A 22,073-nucleotide genomic window follows, 5' to 3' on the forward strand; every position below is an offset into this window, starting at 1 on the left:
AGGAGCTACACCAACAAAAGGCATAAGAGCACCCTAATCTAAGAACTCAACAATTAGAAAGAAAGTTGATTGCAAATGAATAGGATGCAAGAGTGGTTCTTTTGGCGCTTATGACACTGAAACTAGTGAACGTGCTCAAGTCGTGATTTAAATAAAGGTTTACAAAAATGTACCATGATTGAAGTAGCTATATAGCCCCGGTTGTTGAAGTAGCGGTAGCCAAGTCAACTACAGTACATTGTACAGTGCGGCTCATATAAATACGAATACATACTTCATACGAAATCTCATGACCTAATGCACCAGACTCAGACTGTGCATTTTTTTCAGTTTTTTTCTAATCTGATTATGACAGAAATAAGTTTGCATGGGTTTTTCATCATGTAATTTTTTAATTTCAAACTCTTTGTTTAAATTCTTTCTAAAATTATAGACAAAAATATTCCGAAACACTATTTCGCCCTCAGTGTTGATGAGAACCATGTGCTTCCACTTCAACTTTGTAGGCTGATTTTCTCTTGTCAATTTCCAGTTCCGGTAACAGATGTGACACAAGAAAAAGTCGTCAAAAGCTCTGCTGCACAGCCCCAGCGCTTGCAGAATCACTTCACCTGCACAACAAACTGTGCACTTCCAGCACCCAAGATTTCATGGCTTGTAAATGGCGTAAGTATAGCAATATCAGAGGACGATGTATTGACTTTAGCAGGTCCACACCAATTGAAACGATATATTGATATTTGGTTTGAGGAGACTGCTAGGGGGATTATAGGCAGGAGAGGGGCTAAATTGGCCATCTTCAGGGGACTACTATACACTGTAAGGGCACTGGGTGATCATTTCAAATTCAGCACCAAATGCAAGCGTGAATCATTTCGACGTAATGTGAGATGTGAAATAGTGACCTTGTGTAACTTTATCTTGCCTGCCTAGCTGTTGCCTATATTGCCCTTTTCAAATGAAGTCAGTGACAGTGGTTCCTCGAGCAATAAAGCTACTGTGCAGTTTTTAAATGACTCTTGTTCAATAATAAAATCATATACAAAATACTTCTTCATAAGGACCCCTTGGCACTAGGAAACGCTGTCTCTAATTGAGAGAGTTACACTGATTATCTGGAAAAAAAGTACTGTACCATTAAAAGGAAACGACATTTTGCTACGAGTGCAGTATTTTGAATAGAGAGGGTGTCCTTGATAGAGGGGTATCCGAAAAAGGGGGTTCCACTGTAGTGTATAAGTGATTAAGATGAAATAGACACTTTAGCATTACCATTGCCATAATTATTTTCCAGCAACCCTTTAATGGCAAAACAACGGTCAGTGGGTTTGGCTGCTCAGGGGCCAAGAAGGGCCAGAAACAGACTACGAGCACAGTGTTAGTAATGAGCACAGACATGGATAAGGAGAGGAAAGAATATAACATTACGTGTACAGCAGAAAACGTTGTTGGAGAGCCAAATGTTTCAAAGGCAATATCTGTCAATAATGATGGTAAGCATCTTACAATAGTTTTACGTTATAGCGTTGTTTATTTTTTGAGGCCAAGCATAAGCCAAGAACATTGTAGACCTTTTTTAGTTTCGCTTGCCGGATGAAATATCTATTTGAAGGTTAAACGTAAATCAACTCAAATTCTCCGCACCAGGGGCAAGAGTCGTAAATACATAAAAGGCATATGTCGCTTTATCATACCTCATTATGTGGGCCAATCACGTCGCGTCATTCGCCGTCACGTGCCATGCGATAAAATTTATTTACTATTCTATGGCATTATTCTACTGATGACGTCATCATCGTTATGTGGCTTGCCGCCCAGGTGCCGCCTCGACTTATATTATAATGCGCCGTAATTATTAAGGTCTCGTTAGGGAGTTTTTCCCAAATGTACGCGATGATGACGTGCCCCATTAACAGGGCGTAACATCTATTTTAAGATGCGTTTCCAAAGTGAATGCATGAGGACAACCCATTTGTGTCGTATATCACTGGAAACGCCCGATTCCCCTGATTCTGCAGGATGTTAAATCGGGCATTTTATTTCTTTAAATAAATCATAAGCGTCGCATTTGCTCCTAGCTCTGTTCACCATCCCAAATGGCAATATTGCCAATTGGGCCGGACAATCACGAAAAACCCCAAATATTATACATTTCTTCCTGAATAATTCTTACAGATACCATTCTCCCATGAAAGACAGTTGCTTACGCTACACAAAAAACAAAAGAAAATCGAGGGTCAACCATTGAACTTTTGAGATATGTTGAATTTTGCACAAATCAGCGAAAAACGCACCAACTGGCACTGGACGGCATTTCAACACGGGGCCGACGCACATACCAAGTTCAGTGTACACATACGTCGGCAACAACAGTATAAATGCGTAGTTTCTTGTTAGTCGCCTATTGAGTAGCGCTATAGGTTTCAGAAACTCCAAAAAAACATGTCTTTGCCAAAACAACTGCTGAATCAACGCTGACATACTGTAAGGACCGAGAAATCAATGATTTTAGGAACTACGGTTAGGGCTTGGCCGCGCATGAATAACAAAAAAAACTCCCTAATGAAACCTAAAACGGTTAAAGCCTCGTGAAATAATGTATTTACCGGACAAATAATTTTGATTGTTCTATGGGTTGACGTGCAATAATTATATATTATTCTAAAAAAATAGAAGCTTGAAATAAAGTCTATGCGGTTTGCATGCATAAAGGTTTGATATACAAATTCTGTTGATGCGGTTTACACCACCGGTTTGGCAGTCCCAGAGTCTTTCAAATATTTGAAAGACTCTGGCAGTACTAAGCAAAAATGTTTATACTGTCGTCATTTTGTTGTTTTTTTTAATTCCGCCGCCCGCTCTATCTGTTCCCTCGGCATCCCAAGCAATGCGATTAAACTCTCTATATTAGGTCTTGATCATGGCAGAGTCATTCTGTTATTGAATGATTCTGGTCATAAAGGGGCTAACACCGATACACTTAGGCGTGATATGCAAATGGTGAACAGAGAGAAGCTAGCTCACTCTGGGTGTTTGGTTCAGGCCTTATAACCTCATTTCCCCATTCAACATTGGGATTTTCATTAGGTTTCTTGAAATCCGTGGTTTAAAAGAAAACTCGGACAAGGTCGGTAGATTCTCCAACAAGTCATAAAACAATCAAGAAACCGTTTAGCCAGGGATCTGAATCTTATTGATTATATTGTAATCAAATTACTTATTAAATTCGTTATATATTACTAATTTATTACTAAGATAAATATTGATAAGATTGAAATTGCAAGAATCGTATAAGAAAAATATTGTTGGAATTTTTTTCGTAGCAATAAATCATAAGAAAACAATTTCATTAAAGTAATTATCGGTAAGATATTAATTTGCTATAACTTAGCAAGAACATAATTGACAATAATTTTTCTAACAAGAAATTGGTAATTTCTATCTTGCTATTTCTGTATTAAGAAAAATCTCGGTAGTTACTTGGTAAGATAAATATATTAAACCCATTAATTGCCGTACGCAGTGCACAGCAACTTAAAATCGTATTGATCATCCAGGTGTTAAACAGTTACAACCCTGATCTGAGATGCAAGAGTTCCCTTATTTGAAATTCCACCATGTTAATCATCACATGGTGTCCTACTCATTTCTCGACTATGTATCTTATGAATAGACTTTGCCAATATTGTAAACTCGTCTGGCAATTAAAACAAGCTGAAATGGAACACATTACATCAAAAGGTACACCATTCGATCCTGCGTGTGCGTTTTCATCATGTCGGAGTCATTCATGTTTGCACCCGAATCGAACCCGCCCCATTTAGATATCGATTTCAATCAGTGAGAAAATAAACATACAAAGGCGTGCAATTCTAAATTACCTGACAACGAGGACCCATGGCTTATAGGCCGCGTATCCGATAGAAAAGAGGACAGTATTCTTACCATTTGCCCGAATAAAGTGGCCTTTAATTAATTGTCCTTTTAGAACATCTGCAAAAGAAATACAAGTAAGATACACAATGAGAAAGTACTAAGTATCGTCCTTTAGTAGTACAAAAACCATGAGTATATTGCAGCCTTTCGGACGAGGAAGTTTTTTGATTCAGGGAATTATCGCGCGAGGGCGCAAGTCTCATTTTGGTGCATGTATGATGTGGCACTCTTTTTTGAAGCTTCAGGTGCACATAATATAGTGAACACAGAAGCGCCACTGAGGACTGCTGCTGGCATATCATAATTAACTGACGGTGTTTGAAACATGGCGGACGGTCGTTCAAATAATGGTGAACGGGTGATTGTGTTTTCTCCCAGAGCGGCTGGGGTTTATATTCATGCGTATCAGCTTCAATGATATTGATGTCTTAAATTGTTAATGACTTATTGTTCTTTCCAGTATCCCAGCCAGTAACTCCCAGTCCACCTCAGTCCATTACGGCTAAAGCTTTTTGGCCAATAGTGGCAACGGCACTATTTCTATTGCTTGTCACAGCAATCAGTATCTTCATTGCCGTGCGCGAAAGACATCGTCGACAGGTTTTTAAAGTGAGTTTTCAGGTTATTTTTGTTGCAGCTTCTTGGCACTTTTCTTAACCATTTGCTGTTGCATAAACTGCTCAGTAGCTACCTTGTCGAGTTCATATTGAGTCATAATCATAAGAATATCACACCCGCTGTGAAAAGATCGCTTGAATGGGCACTTAAAGGGATACGGCGTTCATGTTTACTAGTAGTGGTGGGTCAGGGAAATTAAAATAAAGTTATATACACAATGCAGTACATGTAGTGCAGTCATCGTTCACGCATTTTTGCTGAAACTTTGCACATGTCTGTCTACACAACGACAATTTATCTTCAGTTCTACGATAAACGCGATTGTATATTTTGAAATTCACTTTTAAATTTCAAATTTTTAAGGAACTTTAAAGGAATAAAAGAAAACAGATATTAACTCTTATCTTTGCAAATAAACTTCCCGAAGTTGTTGCCACAATCAACATTTTATTTTCATTGCTGACCAGCTCGAGATTGAATTGCGATTTTTCTTAAATTCCTGCCAAGTCAGATAATAATGCTGCGGTCCAATCAGCATTAGAGAAAGCTGTGTAGCTTTCGGTTCACGGTGTAGCCTGGGGTCATCACTCTACTCTGGCCAATTGACCGTGTTAAAACGATGTCCTGGCGTCGTAAGAAGTTATATTGCAGTGCTGGAGTATGAAGAGAAATATCGAGCTGGTGACTTCGGAAGATTTGGTATTAACATATTATTCCAAATTGTGAGTTAAAGAGATCCAAGCATGGCACAATTCTTTATTCAGACTAGGTGAACGTGGTAAAAATAACTAAATTGGTGATTACTGCTTATGCAGCTCATTGGCTACATATTCATCTGAGTCGAAACTGCTAACATGTATCCCGCTTCTTCCCGCCCAGGTTTTAACTGGGTCGTTCAAAACTCCCCATTTCTACATGCATTTTGCTTTAGGTTTCATCTAATCACCGATTAAGGTTGTTAGTACAGTCTTAAAGACAATTTCACGGCGTAAAGCATACTCATAATGCGTACTTAGGATATCAGGCAAGTATGTACTCCTTTAAAGAGGAAACTAGGTTAGTTGTAACGGTATTGGCGCCCAAAAGTTTAATGAGAGCGAAGATTTCTTATGGCTATTTCAAAATACAGAGGTAATATTCCAAATTTGATATAGTGCAACTTAAAGCAAATAGTGATCGAGTGCTCAACTGTTATTTTAATATATAATTACCCCAGCTATAGGCCTGTATTCCGAATTTAAGCTACACTAACCTGGTAGTTTTACAGTCGAGATGGTTCAACGCAGGGAATTACCTCGATAAATGACGATTGAAATGCATTGAAGCTGAGGATGGCATTCAGCTCTCATGTGTCATATTACTATTTGGTCATCTCTACCGTCCAGGGACCGGCTGTAAATCTCCGCTATCTGGTTTTGCGGCCGCTAAACCACCGTTGTCTTAACAGGCTGCCAATGTTGCTCCGTTAGGCTTAGCGGCCGCTATGCCACCGCTAAGTTAGCGGTACCTCAAGGGTTTTGTCAATGGGTGCTACTAAGTTTTAGCGGAACGCTAGGGTTCCGCTAAGTTTAGCGGTCCCCCTAACTTAGGCGGTTGCTTAATTAACTAGGCTTTGAACAACCGGGTTAAGGTTTCAGTTGACTCATTGGTGGAGAGAACCAAGTTGGGCATAGTGCTTTGTTCAAGAACATATAGATAAAACAGCTATGATCATTCCACATGTTTCAAAAGTCGAATCCGCGACCTCCTGATTGAGCACAGTGCTCTAACCTAAATATTGTCTGTGCTACCACTCACAGGTGTTGGTACATGTGAAGGAGTACACAAATAAATAGCAGAATGGTTAATCTGATCCCAAAACTGTCATCTGCATGAAGACCTGTGTCAGCGAACAGTTATTCCCACTTCCCCTGGCTAATGATAAGGACATTTGCTTCATGTACTGTAACTCTATAGCCGGGCACACTAGGTTATGCCATATACAAAGTCATTCACGGTAAGAGGGTTAACTCACCTCACTCTAAAGGCAGACATACGTTTCTGAAGACAAATTTAAACAAGCTATCTCACTGTAAAATGAGCAAATCTTACTGATTTCTGACTTCCTGAAGAACTTGGCTGAAGAACTTGACATAGTAGCTAATACACATCCAGGTTCCCCTCTCTCTCTAAGATGCAAAGTTTTCTCTTTCTCTTTGATCCACCCTCCTTATTTTTGCAAATCTTATGTGTTCGCCAATATTTGACAACTCAGACCACACATTATTGTCGTCGGGAATGAGAATAGTTAATTCAACAATTATTTTCAAATAGCTTTACTAGTTTCATGACGCTACTGGTCTATGAGAAAGGTATAATTTCCCTCGAAAAGCACCCTGGCTCCAAAATATGTTAATGGTCGACATCATTTGCATAATTGCCCGAGTTCAACACATTTAAAAACATCAACAATAGGCTTAACATTTTCGTAGACCCTGATAACCTAATAGAGTTATCCTCTGAAGAGAACAGCTCTAAAATTCCAAAATGCCACGTTAAGGTATGACATGATCATGAAGAGGGTCATGTAATAGGTCTTGTCACAATGAAATATAAAGCATTGTCTGATTACAAGGTTGAAGTTGCAGAAGTTCTAGGTGATGTCATTTTCACTGCTGTTTTAGATTTTACCAGCGATAGGCCGACAAATTCGAAGTATTAAATCCGAAATTCAGAGGAAAACAATTAATTTTTGAAAAATATAAATTTTGGTTGAATCTGTCTGCAGTTTGGCAAAATGAATATCCCAGTTACGTTGGGCCTGGGCGGTGCATTCATCCGACGTGACAATTTTAATTACTGCTCTAGTTTTTTGTTTAAGATGATTCAGTTTGGGGCATTTAGAGTGGAATAATCAGATGCCCATAAACCCTATCCTGACCAGGGCGATATGGTGTCATATCCCAACGGGCGGACTTAGGGCAGCAATCCCTCAAATAAGGACCCCAATCCTCGTGAGACAGTGCCGAAGTCGACAATACAGGCTGCTTTATCAGCCCATATCCCTTCGAACGTCCTTTTGATCATTTCTTCCAAGCCATTGGGTTGCTTATGGACTGTTCTTTATGGATTCTCGTGTCTCACATTACCATTTTGGCATATTTGCCGTCCAGGTCCCATTGATTTATGGGTGGAGAGAACAAAATAGGGCTAATTAGCTCTGTGTTCTCCTCAAGAGCGCAAATAAATAACAGCTATGATCTTTCCAAGAGTTGAACCTGTGACCTTCTGAGTACGAGTCCGGTGCTGTAACAATAATCCTGTCTTTGCCACTACTCTCAACTACATCAGTGGTACAAGTGAAAGAGTATGCAAATAAATAGCAAAATGGTTTATCTGATCCCAAAACTGTCATCTGCATGAACACAACCGTGACAGCGAACAGTTAAGCACGCTAGGTTATACCATACACAATGTCATTCTCGGTATAAGAGGATTAATTCATCTCACTCTAAAGGCAGAAGTACGTTTCTGAAGACAAATTAAAACAAGCTATCTCACAGTAAAAATTAGCAAATCTTTCTGATTTCCAGGGCAGAAGAACTTCACATGATAGCTAATCCACATTCAGGTGCCCCACTGTCTCAACGGGACCAAGACGACCGGCTTCTCTTTCTCTTTGTTCGACCCACTTATTTTCGAAAGTCTGGTGTGTTCGCGATTATTTGACAACTCAAACCAAGTATTGTTTTTTGGGCTGAGAATAGTAAAAATAATTTTTTGAATTTATTATTTTCACTGGTTTTATGACAAAAGGATAGGCGGCGCTACGGGTCTGTGAGAAATGTAGCATAGGTCTCAAATACGACCTGGCTTCGTAATTCGGTATTGGCCGACCTCATTTGCATAATTGCCCGAGTTGTGTGGAACAGTGCCCGAACAGTGGGCTTAAAATGTTCGTAGATCCTAATAACCTAGATATTGTTTCCTTATGGTGCTTGTTCATCGAGCCAATTCATGGAATTTCAGTAATGGCGGACTTAATTGGCAAAGGTGCTTCGTTATGATGTTCCGCAGGGGTCTGTTCTCGGGCCGTTACTGTTCCTAATTTACATTCTCCCGCTTGGAGAGCTTCTAAAAAAGAGCCCTGCCAGACGACATGGCTTTGCAGACGATAAACAAGTCTATATGGCTCTCCATGTGCTTATAAAGGCTAATATCCAAAGTCAGTGTTCTGTGCTAGAGGAAAGGTTGACTGCAATCCATGAGTGGTTCCACGACAATTTCCTTAAGGGAAACCCTGACAAGACAGAAGCATCATTGTTTGGTACGCGTCAGTTGCTTCAGAAATTGGACTTACAGTCCATTAATGTCGCTGGAAACGTCATTTAACTGTCAAAAGTGCCAATACGAAATATTGGTGTTCTATTCGACTCTGCCTTGTCTATTGATGGATGCTCACGTCAGGAGTGTTGTTAGTTCAGCCTCCTTCCACCTCCGCAACATTGGGATCATAAGAAAGCAGCTCACAAAGGATGCAACAAAACTACTAACCCAAGTCCTAGTTCTAACCAGACTCGACTATTGCAATAGTACCCTTGCGGAAATTGCCGAATCGTCACTGGATAGATTACAACTTATCCAGAACCGTGCTGCGCGTATGGTCACCGGGACCAAACCATGGCAACACACCCCGATCCTAATGCAACTACACTGGTTGCCAGTTCGGAAACGGATTGAGTTTAAATTGATGGTGTTCACATTCAAGGCTGTGAACGGCCTGGCGCCTCTCTACATCAACGAACTTATTTGTCCGTACACTACCGCCCGATCACTCCGTTCTGAGGCACAGCATCTTCTTATCGAGCGTCCATTCCGGCTGGTAACATTCGGGGCAAGGGCATTCTCAGTGCATGCCCCTCGAATATGGAACTCACTAGGCCATGACCTGGGGAAAGAAACTGACTCCATCACCTTCCAAAAAAACTTGAAAACTTTCCTCTTCCGCGAGCATTTTGGAGTGTGAGTGCTTTTGAACATTGTATTCAGTGGGAAAGGCGCTATACAAAAGATAATTTCATTCATTCATTCATTCATTCATATTGCTCAAGGCATATCAACGGGCACTCTCTTGAATATTGATGAGTATTCAACACAGTGATGAAGAAAGGTCACCCTCATGTCCAGCTTCAACCCCTTGGCTCCCGGACTTCGTATGCAGCTCATGAATGGTGGTTTGCAGGAAAACATTTTCCAAACCAGCCAATCATATTGCCGCCAAAAACATGTTTAAAAAAATGCAAAAAAATAACGTCATCATACCTAGATAAGTTGCCTGAAAACGGCCCGTCGCCGGCTGACTAACTACATGACCCATTCACTCATTGAGAACGTATAACGCAATGCTCTTGGAAGTTATTCTCCAGAGACAAGGTGGGATACACTTTCTTGCATGTCACTCTGTTTAAGTGCAAATTGTGGTTATCGGCCAGGTGACTCTAACTTTGGCCAGAGGGGCAGATAATAGTCAATTGCAAGCTGCCTTCTCATCAGCACTTAGATTTTATCCCCCTTTGTCAAATTTTCCTCCATAAATTAGCATTTGAGACTCGGTCATTCAATTTGATCTTGAAAATGTTCCTTTAACATCTATTCATATGCATATCTCCAATCCACTTACAAATCTACATTCAGGTGCCTCTTTCTCTCTCTCTCTCTCTCTCTCTCTCTCTCTCGTAGGGGGAGGTCACGTTTCATGTCGGTCTCCGATACTTTCACAGTTTTCGCTTATTTAGGTTTCACGTTTCTTTTCGCTTTTTGGTTCTTTGTTTTCGTTAATATTCAGGCTAGCTTCTGGCTGGTAAGTTTTGGTCACTTTTTGTGGCCTTTGTGGGCTTTTGGGAACTTTGGTTTTCAAAATCATGCAGGATTCTCAGGTTCCTGGGCCTAGCAAGGCATACACTACACCATGCAATAGGCCCACACATACGTCAGGCACTGGTAGTGCAGACGGGCCTAGATCACCAATCAATAGCAGCAAATCATTTGCAGAGGTATTGGATAATCCAATGAGTCAATTGATAAAAGAGGACCTTTTCTGGGGTATGAGCCGAGAACACGGAATACAATGCAGGTTTATTGATGACGCTACCTTGGACGATTACTTGCTCCCAATAGCTAATATTGTCGGAGCAGAGAATATTGTCGCTGCTTCTAAATGTGAGAGAAAAGCGAAGGTTTTCTTCACGTCTATGACTTTTGCGAATATTGTTACTGCTCATGGGTTGACTGTGAATGGACACTTCTTAGACGTTCATCCGGTTGGAAAGCCGACTACCAACCTCATTATTTCCGGGGTACCACCCTTTCTGCCCAACGATGCCATAATAATGCAGCTTCGTCAATTCGGAACAGTAACCAATAACATCCGTTACATCCCTCTTGGTACCAGGCAAAAGGGCCTAAGTCACATCAAGTCTTTTCGTAGACAAACTAGGATAAGTCTCGATCCCGGGGCAGAGCTACCGAATACTCTGATGGTTCCGTCTGGTCCTGACCTGGTCAAGGTCTACTTGTCAACAGATAACAATCTACGGTGCGATATGTGTAAGAAAATCGGCCATCCTACGCGTCGTTGTCGTTCAAAAGCAAATTCAACTACTGTGGCTCCTCCTGTCGCAGGAAAAGCACAAGCCGCTTTGTTGGCTTCGACAAATGATCCAAAAACAAGCACCCCAGCCATTCCCACTGTCGCAGGACCTGCAGCGCAGGAGTCCGTTGGAGACTATGTTTCAAAATCAATCAGGAGTGTTGTTGTGGACCCAAAGGCCAGCACTGACCGTCAAAATCTAGATTCCTCTCAAGATGACACTCAACCACGCCTAGGTTTGAATACGGATTCTCTGCAATATCCTATGGACACCTCTCAAATAGACAGTTTCAACCCTCTTGTTGGCAATGCACAGCCCCATCAACCAGTTGACACGCCCTCAGTCGATACTCTTGTGGATACGGGCTTGCCGTTCACTCTCGATGGCTTGAACTTCTCTCTAACGGCCCCTTACGTATCTGGAAATGCTGCTGAGAGTGATTCAGTTCCGACAAAGAACGACAGTCATCAAGCGTGCCTTCCATCCAAGCCAGCAACTAGAAAGTCGCGTGCTAGGTCTTTGTCGCCTACCCCATCAACGTCACCGCACAATAGTGACTCGGCCTCGCGCAAGGTCCCACGTATTGAAAAAACTATATCTGCAACAAACGCACAACCTCCTGATGAACCCATTGCGGAGCTTGGGAATGATGATGCGGAGGATGGATCAGCTATGGATCTGGATCGCTCCTTTGACACAATTTCCCAGATATCCGTCTCATTCGACAACATGTCTCAAGCTTCAGATGTACAGTCTGACCCATTTGCCATCATAAAAGCAAACGAATCAGGAGATCTCTTCTCGAACAGGAGGGTCATCGAGTTTCTAAAATACGTTAAAGGTTCTCCAAAGCCCCTGCTAAAGGCTAAAGAGTTTACTAATGATGTCGGGAAGCTGCAGAGAAGTCTTCGCAACTACAGAAGTACAAACAAACTTTCGTTGGGGGACCAAAGGAAGATAACAAGACTTGTCGACCATCTGAATAAATCCTAACTTTCTGTCTACCTACGTATCTTCCAATGGCTTGTTTGGTGGTTGTCTTGATTATGTCTCTGTCCGTTATTTCGGCTAATGTTAATGGTTGCCACGATTCATTAAAACGTGCAGAAACCCTTAGCTTCTTAAAATTGCTCAAATCGGATGTTTACTTCTTACAAGAAACGCACGCTTCCTCAGCAGATGAGGCATTTTGGAACGTTGCTTGGGGTGGCACTATTCATTTTTCTCACGGAACCATAAATGCTAGAGGAGTAGCCATTCTCTTCTCTTCCAGGATGCTAGGGTATGATGTTTCGGTCAATTATCCCGTAGCTAGTAGGTGCATTCATATCCACGGTACCTTCAAAGGACACGGTCTCAACTTCCTAAATGTTTACGCGCCCAACAATGGGGCTAATCGTATAGCGTTTTATAAAACAATTGGTACATACCTCGCTTCCATAGACAACGATGATCCTTTCATTGTGGGTGGTGATTATAACTGTACCCTTACGCCTAGTTTTGACCGACTGAGCGGCAAGGAAACCAACGTTGCTTCGAGTCATGCTTTGAGAGACGTCATCGATAAGCATGAGCTAATTGACATTTGGCGTTCAAAAAAATCCAGATAAGATTGAATTCACATGGTCCTGTCGCACGAACCTAAGGAATTCCGCAGCGAGGCTTGATCGTTTCTATGTTTCAGACTACATTGCAAATCACGTTTCTCAAGTGGAGACCCTGAAAGCTTTCAGGTCTGATCACTCACCGGTAAAACTTCTTATCCAGTTACCAAACAAAACGTCAATTCCTTCACCACACTGGTGTCTGAACACTGATATCCTCTCTGAGACTGCATATGGCAGGGAAGTTCGTGATTTTTGGACATCTTGGCAAGCTTGCAAAACCCAGTATGACTCTCTCTCTCTTTGGTGGGAAATTGGAAAGAATCGGCTCAGGTTGATCTCTAAGCAACATTCCATAAGGAAGAACAGAATAGCCGCTGCTGAGGAGAACAAACTAAATCAAGGGATTCATAGGTTGGACTTGCTTCCCAAGCCACTTGACTTGGCCGATACAGCTGAGCTTGAGGAGAAAAAGCAGCTACTTCAGACTTTGAAGGAAAGGAAAATTCGCGGAGCATGTGTCCGGTCACGTTTCCAGTTCTTGCATCATTTTAACGCGTCAACGTCTTATTTCTTTAGCTTTGAAAAGAAGAAGGGCATAAACAGGACAATTTCTAACCTGAGGAAGGAATCTGGAAAAGTGGTCACTGACCCCAACGACATACGGGATATGGCAAAAGATTTCTACTCCAATCTCTTCGCAAAGGAGCCAACTGATTCCGATGCTCGGGATCATTTGCTTCGTGATCTACCAACACTATCCGAAGACCTCAGGAACTCTTGTGATAGTCCCTTAACGCTCGATGATCTCACGGAAGCTTTGTCAACCAGCTCGAGTAATAAATCCCCAGGTATAGACGGTCTACCTTTTGAGTTTTATAAAACGTTTTGGAGCATACTAGGTCCTGACTTACTAGATGTTTTCACCTATGCTGTCGCAAAAAGCGAGCTACCTATATCGTGTAGACGCTCAGTTGTTACACTTTTGCCTAAGAAAGGGGACCTCAGTTGCCTAAAACATTGGCGTCCTGTATCACTTCTGTGTTGTGATTATAAACTCTTCACAAAGGCCTTATCAAACCGTTTAAAACACTGCCTACCGGAGGTCATTCACCCTGACCAGTCGTATACGGTTCCAAATAGGTCAATTCTCAATAACATATCGCTTCTACGAGATACGCTTTTCTACTACAACAAGAACAACCTAGATCTTGCAGTTGTTTCCATTGACCAGGAAAAAGCGTTTGATCGGATTGATCATGATTGGCTCTTTCGTGTCCTCCGGACTCTTGGTTTCGGAGAGTTCTACATATCCTGTATCAAACTTCTATACGTTGATGCTGAGTGTATTTTGAAAATCAATCGATCTCTTGGTGCTCCTTTTGGATTCACTCGTGGAATTCGACAAGGTTGTCCATTGTCGGGGTCGCTCTATGCTATTGCAATTGAGCCTCTTCTCAATAACATTCGGATGAATCCTGATATACAAGGGTTGTCTTTTCCAGATACGGATTTACCACCTACTAAACAGAGTGCGTATGCTGATGACTTAAATGTCTTTATTACATCCAATCCAGGGTTCGTGGCTTTAAAAAACTGTATCAGCACTTATGAGAGGGCCAGTTCGTCCAAGGTCAACTATACAAAATCCACAGGTCTATGGTCCGGTGCGTGGCGGAATAGACCTGATCGACCACTCGGGTTGTTGTGGAACAACAAGGGCGTGAGAAGTCTCGGAATCTTTCTTGGCAACGAAACGTTGTTTGAAAAACAAAACTGGGATAACACCATGGAGAAGCTCAAGGTGAAATTTGGGGCATGGACGCCTGTCCTTAACTGCTTGTCTGAAAGAGGCAAGGTGTTGCTTATTAACAGTCTTGTTCTGTCGACACTTGTATACAAGCTTCAAGTCATTACACCCCCGGCTACATTGGTGGCTGATGTTCAGCGACTCATGCTAGATTTTTTCTGGACCAACAACAAACACTGGATACCTTCGGAAATTTTGTCTTTACCAGTTTACGATGGTGGCCTTGCGCTTGGCAATGTCAAATGCAAAATCAGAGCTTTCCGACTACGGTTCCTCAGATACGTCCTTTACGGGGAAAGGGGTCATCCCTGCTACGCTGTTGCTCTCTACTACCTCAAGAGTCTTCTAGGCCTCAACTATACCCAGGAATTTCTAGTTGCTCGTTTTCCAAACGAGATCATCCGCACTCTCCCAAGGTTCTATTCGGAGTCAATTCGTACCATCTCCCAGATCTCCATAATTCGTGAACCTGACACTCTAACCCTCGAACAAATTATCTCCGAACCAGTCTTCTTTAACCCGGATATTCTCCCTAACTTCTCTCCAGTAAACTCGCTCTTAGCCAAGGCTGGTGTAACTTTACTTAGACATCTTCTCCAGTCGGATCTGTCCTTCAGGAATATTGATGAAATTCATCGAGCTGTACCTGACAACTCCAAACGACTCCTTTCAAAGGAGCTAAAGGCCCTAGTTGAGTCCCTTCCTAGGAAATGGGTAGATTTTCTCGCATCTCCAACTTCAAATGTTAGCTCCTTTGATAAGCCTCAGCTGAGGGAAGTTCTGGTTGCAGTTCCAAGGATTCATGAGAAGGGTGATGATGTCTCCCTAAACGGGGACAACCTCCCCTTCGCCTCCATAACAGTCAAGCAGGCATATAATGTCCTCTGTCTGAATGCCTATCAGGAGAAGTATTTCAGAAGGCCTGGTCACAGGTGGGATGATTTTTTGGCCGGGTCTGATGTTGCTCCCATCTTCACCTCTACGTTTTCAAAGCCTATCAAGGACGACCACGCGTTTATTCATTTTAGACTTCTACATGGTGCAATGCCCACTGGTTTGTTCAGATATAACGCAGGTTTTGTAAACAACCCCCATTGTCTGTTTTGTGGGAGTCACGACGACCTACTACATTCCTTTGTACAATGTCATCATCTTACCCCTCTAGCTCAATGCGTAGCAAGCTTAGTGCTGAAAGTCAACAACGAATACTCTTTCTCGATAAAAGACTATATATCTTTATTACCCCTCACCTCTCTCGCAAACAGGTACATCAATTACATTTTTGTCACCGCCCAAGCAGCAGCCTACAAGGCACTTGTGCATAAAATCTTTGGTGAAGGAGCCACCGATCCGCTAGAGATATTTAGATCATTTCTAAAATACCGTATCAACATAGACTACCTCTATTACAAACTAGAGGATGAAATCATGGTATTTGACAATATGTGGTGCAGGAATGGCGCTTTCTGCACCATCAATGATGCAGAAGAATTGATCTGGAACTTCTAATTTTTCACATCTGGGTTTTACAATCTACCATTTTAGATTTTATCACTTTTGTTTCAGAAAATTCCCTCTAACACTTAATTACGTAACGTCTTTTTTTTTAGCAGACAATGTCTTTTTCTAACCGCTTTTAATAGACTTTTCAATAACTAGACCTCAAAATCAATATCAACAAAAGCCAACCAATTGTTATTCACTCCATGCAAAACCACTCCCTGGAGAGGTGCCGCAGCCTAAATGTACGTACCTTGCATTATATTAGTTCAGGAGTGCTTAGGGCTGTATTTATCAGTAGAGGTCATAAAGTCATTATCTAATTGTCTAACTATGTATATGAAATGTACCAACTTCTCGTTTGGTTAACAAAATCTTTGCTTTTTTTTACCTAAAAACTTTCTTTAACCCTCCTAACTAACCCAAACAGAAATGAGGAGAATGTACTGACTGCACAAGACAGTCCAAATAGTACTACATACTGATCTGTTAATATCCTCTCTCTCTCTTTCTCTCTCGTAGGGGGAGGTCACGTTTCATGTCGGTCTCCGATACTTTCACAGTTTTCGCTTATTTAGGTTTCACGTTTCTTTTCGATTTTTGGTTCTTTGTTTTCGTTAATATTCAGGCTAGCTTCTGGCTGGTAAGTTTTGGTCACTTTTTGTGGCCTTTGTGGGCTTTTGGGAACTTTGGTTTTCAAAATCATGCAGGATTCTCAGGTTCCTGGGCCTAGCAAGGCATACACTACACCATGCAATAGGCCCACACATACGTCAGGCACTGGTAGTGCAGACGGGCCTAGATCACCAATCAATAGCAGCAAATCATTTGCAGAGGTATTGGATAATCCAATGAGTCAATTGATAAAAGAGGACCTTTTCTGGGGTATGAGCCGAGAACACGGAATACAATGCAGGTTTATTGATGACGCTACCTTGGACGATTACTTTCTCCCAATAGCTAAAATTGTCGGAGCAGAGAATATTGTCGCTGCTTCTAAATGTGAGAGAAAAGCGAAGGTTTTCTTCACGTCTATGACTTTTGCGAATATTGTTACTGCTCATGGATTGACTGTGAATGGACACTTCTTAGACGTTCATCCGGTTGGAAAGCCGACTACCAACCTCATTATTTCCGGGGTACCACCCTTTCTGCCCAACGATGCCATAATAATGCAGCTTCGTCAATTCGGAACAGTAACCAATAACATCCGTTACATCCCTCTTGGTACCAGGCAAAAGGGCCTAAGTCACATCAAGTCTTTTCGTAGACAAACTAGGATAAGTCTCGATCCCGGGGCAGAGCTGCCGTATACTCTGATGGTTCCGTCTGGTCCTGACCTGGTCAAGGTCTACTTGTCAACAGATAACAATCTACGGTGCGATATGTGTAAGAAAATCGGCCATCCTACGCGTCGTTGTCGTTCAAAAGCAAATTCAACTACTGTGGCTCCTCCTGTCGCAGGAAAAGCACAAGCCGCTTTGTTGGCTTCGACAAATGATCCAAAAACAAGCACCCCAGCCATTCCCACTGTCGCAGGACCTGCAGCGCAGGAGTCCGTTGGAGACTATGTTTCAAAATCAATCAGGAGTGTTGTTGTGGACCCAAAGGCCAGCACTGACCGTCAAAATCTAGATTCCTCTCAAGATGACACTCAACCACGCCTAGGTTTGAATACGGATTCTCTGCAAGATCCTATGGAAACCTCTCAAATAGACAGTTTCAACCCTCTTGTTGGCAATGCACAGCCCCATCAACCAGTTGACACGCCCTCAGTCGATACTCTTGTGGATACGGGCTTGCCGTTCACTCTCGATGGCTTGAACTTCTCTCTAACGGCCCCTTACGTATCTGGAAATGCTGCTGAGAGTGATTCAGTTCCGACAAAGAACGACAGTCATCAAGCGTGCCTTCCATCCAAGCCAGCAACTAGAAAGTCGCGTGCTAGGTCTTTGTCGCCTACCCCATCAACGTCACCGCACAATAGTGACTCGATCTCGCGCAAGGTCCCACGTATTGAAAAAACTATATCTGTAACAAACGCACAACCTCCTGATGAACCCATTGCGGAGCTTGGGAATGATGATGCGGAGGATGGATCAGCTATGGATCTGGATCGCTCCTTTGACACAATGTCCCAGATATCCGTCTCATTCGACAACATGTCTCAAGCTTCAGATGTACAGTCTGACCCATTTGCCATCATAAAAGCAAACGAATCAGGAGATCTCTTCTCGAACAGGAGGGTCATCGAGTTTCTAAAATACGTTAAAGGTTCTCCAAAGCCCCTGCTAAAGGCTAAAGAGTCAACTAATGATGTCGGGAAGCTGCAGAGAAGTCTTCGCAACTACAGAAGTACAAACAAACTTTCGTTGGGGGACCAAAGGAAGATAACAAGACTTGTCGACCATCTGAATAAATCCTAACTTTCTATCTACCTACGTATCTTCCAATGGCTTGTTTGGTTGTTGTCTTGATTATGTCTCTGTCCGTTATTTCGGCTAATGTTAATGGTTGCCACGATTCATTAAAACGTGCAGAAACCCTTAGCTTCTTAAAATTGCTCAAATCGGATGTTTACTTCTTACAAGAAACGCACGCTTCCTCAGCAGATGAGGCATTTTAGAACGTTGCTTGGGGTGGCACTATTCATTTTTCTCACGGAACCATAAATGCTAGAGGAGTAGCCATTCTCTTCTCTTCCAGGATGCTAGGGTATGATGTTTCGGTCAATTATCCCGTAGCTAGTAGGTGCATTCATATCCACGGTACCTTCAAAGGACACGGTCTCAACTTCCTAAATGTTTACGCGCCCAACAATGGGGCTGATCGTATAGCGTTTTATAAAACAATTGGTACATACCTCGCTTCCATAGACAACGATGATCCTTTCATTGTGGGTGGTGATTATAACTGTACCCTTACGCCTAGTTTTGACCGACTGAGCGGCAAGGAAACCAACGTTGCTTCGAGTCATGCTTTGAGAGACGTCATCGATAAGCATGAGCTAATTGACATTTGGCGTTCAAAAAATCCAGATAAGATTGAATTCACATGGTCCTGTCGCACGAACCTAAGGAATTCCGCAGCGAGGCTTGATCGTTTCTATGTTTCAGACTACATTGCAAATCACGTTTCTCAAGTGGAGACCCTGAAAGCTTTCAGGTCTGATCACTCACCGGTAAAACTTCTTATCCAGTTACCAAACAAAACGTCAATTCCTTCACCACACTGGTGTCTGAACACTGATATCCTCTCTGAGACTGCATATGGCAGGGAAGTTCGTGATTTTTGGACATCTTGGCAAGCCTGCAAAACCCAGTATGACTCTCTCTCTCTTTGGTGGGAAATTGGAAAGAATCGGCTCAGGTTGATCTCTAAGCAACATTCCATAAGGAAGAACAGAATAGCCGCTGCTGAGGAGAACAAACTAAATCAAGGGATTCATAGGTTGGACTTGCTTCCCAAGCCACTTGACTTGGCCGATACAGCTGAGCTTGAGGAGAAAAAGCAGCTACTTCAGACTTTGAAGGAAAGGAAAATTCGCGGAGCATGTGTCCGGTCACGTTTCCAGTTCTTGCATCATTTTAACGCGTCAACGTCTTATTTCTTTAGCTTTGAAAAGAAGAAGGGCATAAACAGGACAATTTCTAACCTGAGGAAGGAATCTGGAGAAGTGGTCACTGACCCCAACGACATACGGGATATGGCAAAAGATTTCTACTCCAATCTCTTCGCAAAGGAGCCAACTGATTCCGATGCTCAGGATCATTTGCTTCGTGATCTACCAACACTATCCGAAGACCTCAGGAACTCTTGTGATAGTCCCTTAACGCTCGATGATCTCACGGAAGCTTTGTCAACCAGCTCGAGTAATAAATCCCCAGGTATAGACGGTCTACCTTTTGAGTTTTATAAAACGTTTTGGAGCATACTAGGTCCTGACTTACTAGATGTTTTCACCTATGCTGTCGCAAAAAGCGAGCTACCTATATCGTGTAGACGCTCAGTTGTTACACTTTTGCCTAAGAAAGGGGACCTCAGTTGCCTAAAAAATTGGCGTCCTGTATCACTTCTGTGTTGTGATTATAAACTCTTCACAAAGGCCTTATCAAACCGTTTAAAACACTGCCTACCGGAGGTCATTCACCCTGACCAGTCGTATACGGTTCCAAATAGGTCAATTCTCAATAACATATCGCTTCTACGAGATACGCTTTTCTACTACAACAAGAACAACCTAGATCTTGCAGTTGTTTCCATTGACCAGGAAAAAGCGTTTGATCGGATTGATCATGATTGGCTCTTTCGTGTCCTCCGGACTCTTGGTTTCGGAGAGTTCTACATATCCTGTATCAAACTTCTATACGTTGATGCTGAGTGTATTTTGAAAATCAATCGATCTCTTGGTGCTCCTTTTGGATTCACTCGTGGAATTCGACAAGGTTGTCCATTGTCGGGGTCGCTCTATGCTATTGCAATTGAGCCTCTTCTCAATAACATTCGGATGAATCCTGATATACAAGGGTTGTCTTTTCCAGATACGGATTTACCACCTACTAAACAGAGTGCGTATGCTGATGACTTAAATGTCTTTATTACATCCAATCCAGGGTTCGTGGCTTTAAAAAACTGTATCAGCACTTATGAGAGGGCCAGTTCGTCCAAGGTCAACTATACAAAATCCACAGGTCTATGGTCCGGTGCGTGGCGGAATAGACCTGATCGACCACTCGGGTTGTTGTGGAACAACAAGGGCGTGAGAAGTCTCGGAATCTTTCTTGGCAACGAAACGTTGTTTGAAAAACAAAACTGGGATAACACCATGGAGAAGCTCAAGGTGAAATTTGGGGCATGGACGCCTGTCCTTAACTGCTTGTCTGAAAGAGGCAAGGTGTTGCTTATTAACAGTCTTGTTCTGTCGACACTTGTATACAAGCTTCAAGTCATTACACCCCCGGCTACATTGGTGGCTGATGTTCAGCGACTCATGCTAGATTTTTTCTGGACCAACAACAAACACTGGATACCTTCGGAAATTTTGTCTTTACCAGTTTCCGATGGTGGCCTTGCGCTTGGCAATGTCAAATGCAAAATCAGAGCTTTCCGACTACGGTTCCTCAGATACGTCCTTTACGGGGAAAGGGGTCATCCCTGCTACGCTGTTGCTCTCTATTACCTCAAGAGTCTTCTAGGCCTCAACTATACCCAGGAGTTTCTAGTTGCTCGTTTTCCAAACGAGATCATCCGCACTCTCCCAAGGTTCTATTCGGAGTCAATTCGTACCATCTCCCAGATCTCCATAATTCGTGAACCTGACACTCTAACCCTCGAACAAATTATCTCCGAACCAGTCTTCTTTAACCCGGATATTCTCCCTAACTTCTCTCCAGTAAACTCGCTCTTAGCCAAGGCTGGTGTAACTTTACTTAGACATCTTCTCCAGTCGGATCTGTCCTTCAGGAATATTGATGAAATTCATCGAGCTGTACCTGACAACTCCAAACGACTCCTTTCAAAGGAGCTAAAGGCCCTAGTTGAGTCCCTTCCTAGGAAATGGGTAGCTTTTCTCGCATCTCCAACTTCAAATGTTAGCTCCTTTGATAGGCCTCAGCTGAGGGATGTTCTGGTTGCAGTTCCAAGGATTCATGAGAAGGGTGATGATGTCTCCCAAAACGGGGACAACCTCCCCTTCGCCTCCATAACAGTCAAGCAGGCATATAATGTCCTCTGTCTGAATGCCTATCAGGAGAAGTATTTCAGAAGGCCTGGTCACAGGTGGGATGATTTTTTGGCCGGGTCTGATGTTGCTCCCATCTTCACATCTACGTTTTCAAAGCCTATCAAGGACGACCACGCGTTTATTCATTTTATACTTCTACATGGTGCAATGCCCACTGGTTTGTTCAGATATAACGCAGGTTTTGTAAACAACCCCCATTGTCTGTTTTGTGGGAGTCACGACGACCTACTACA

At 42.5% G+C, this 22,073-nt stretch overlaps 1 protein-coding gene across 1 annotated transcript in view; it reads left to right on the forward strand.

Annotated features, from left to right (window-relative positions):
* The window catches only part of LOC135502522 (uncharacterized), an 89,839-nt gene that overhangs the window by 51,718 nt on the left and 16,048 nt on the right, over positions 1–22,073 (forward strand). Inside the window, exons 4-6 of the mRNA XM_064795440.1 lie at positions 533–666; positions 1,295–1,493; positions 4,397–4,545. Of these exons, the coding sequence (XP_064651510.1) occupies positions 533–666; positions 1,295–1,493; positions 4,397–4,545 (482 nt within the window). The remainder of the gene's footprint in view (positions 1–532; positions 667–1,294; positions 1,494–4,396; positions 4,546–22,073) is intronic.

This window comes from Lineus longissimus, chromosome 18 (genome assembly GCF_910592395.1).
Source record: "Lineus longissimus chromosome 18, tnLinLong1.2, whole genome shotgun sequence".
Classification (NCBI taxonomy): Eukaryota; Metazoa; Nemertea; class Pilidiophora; order Heteronemertea; family Lineidae; genus Lineus; species Lineus longissimus.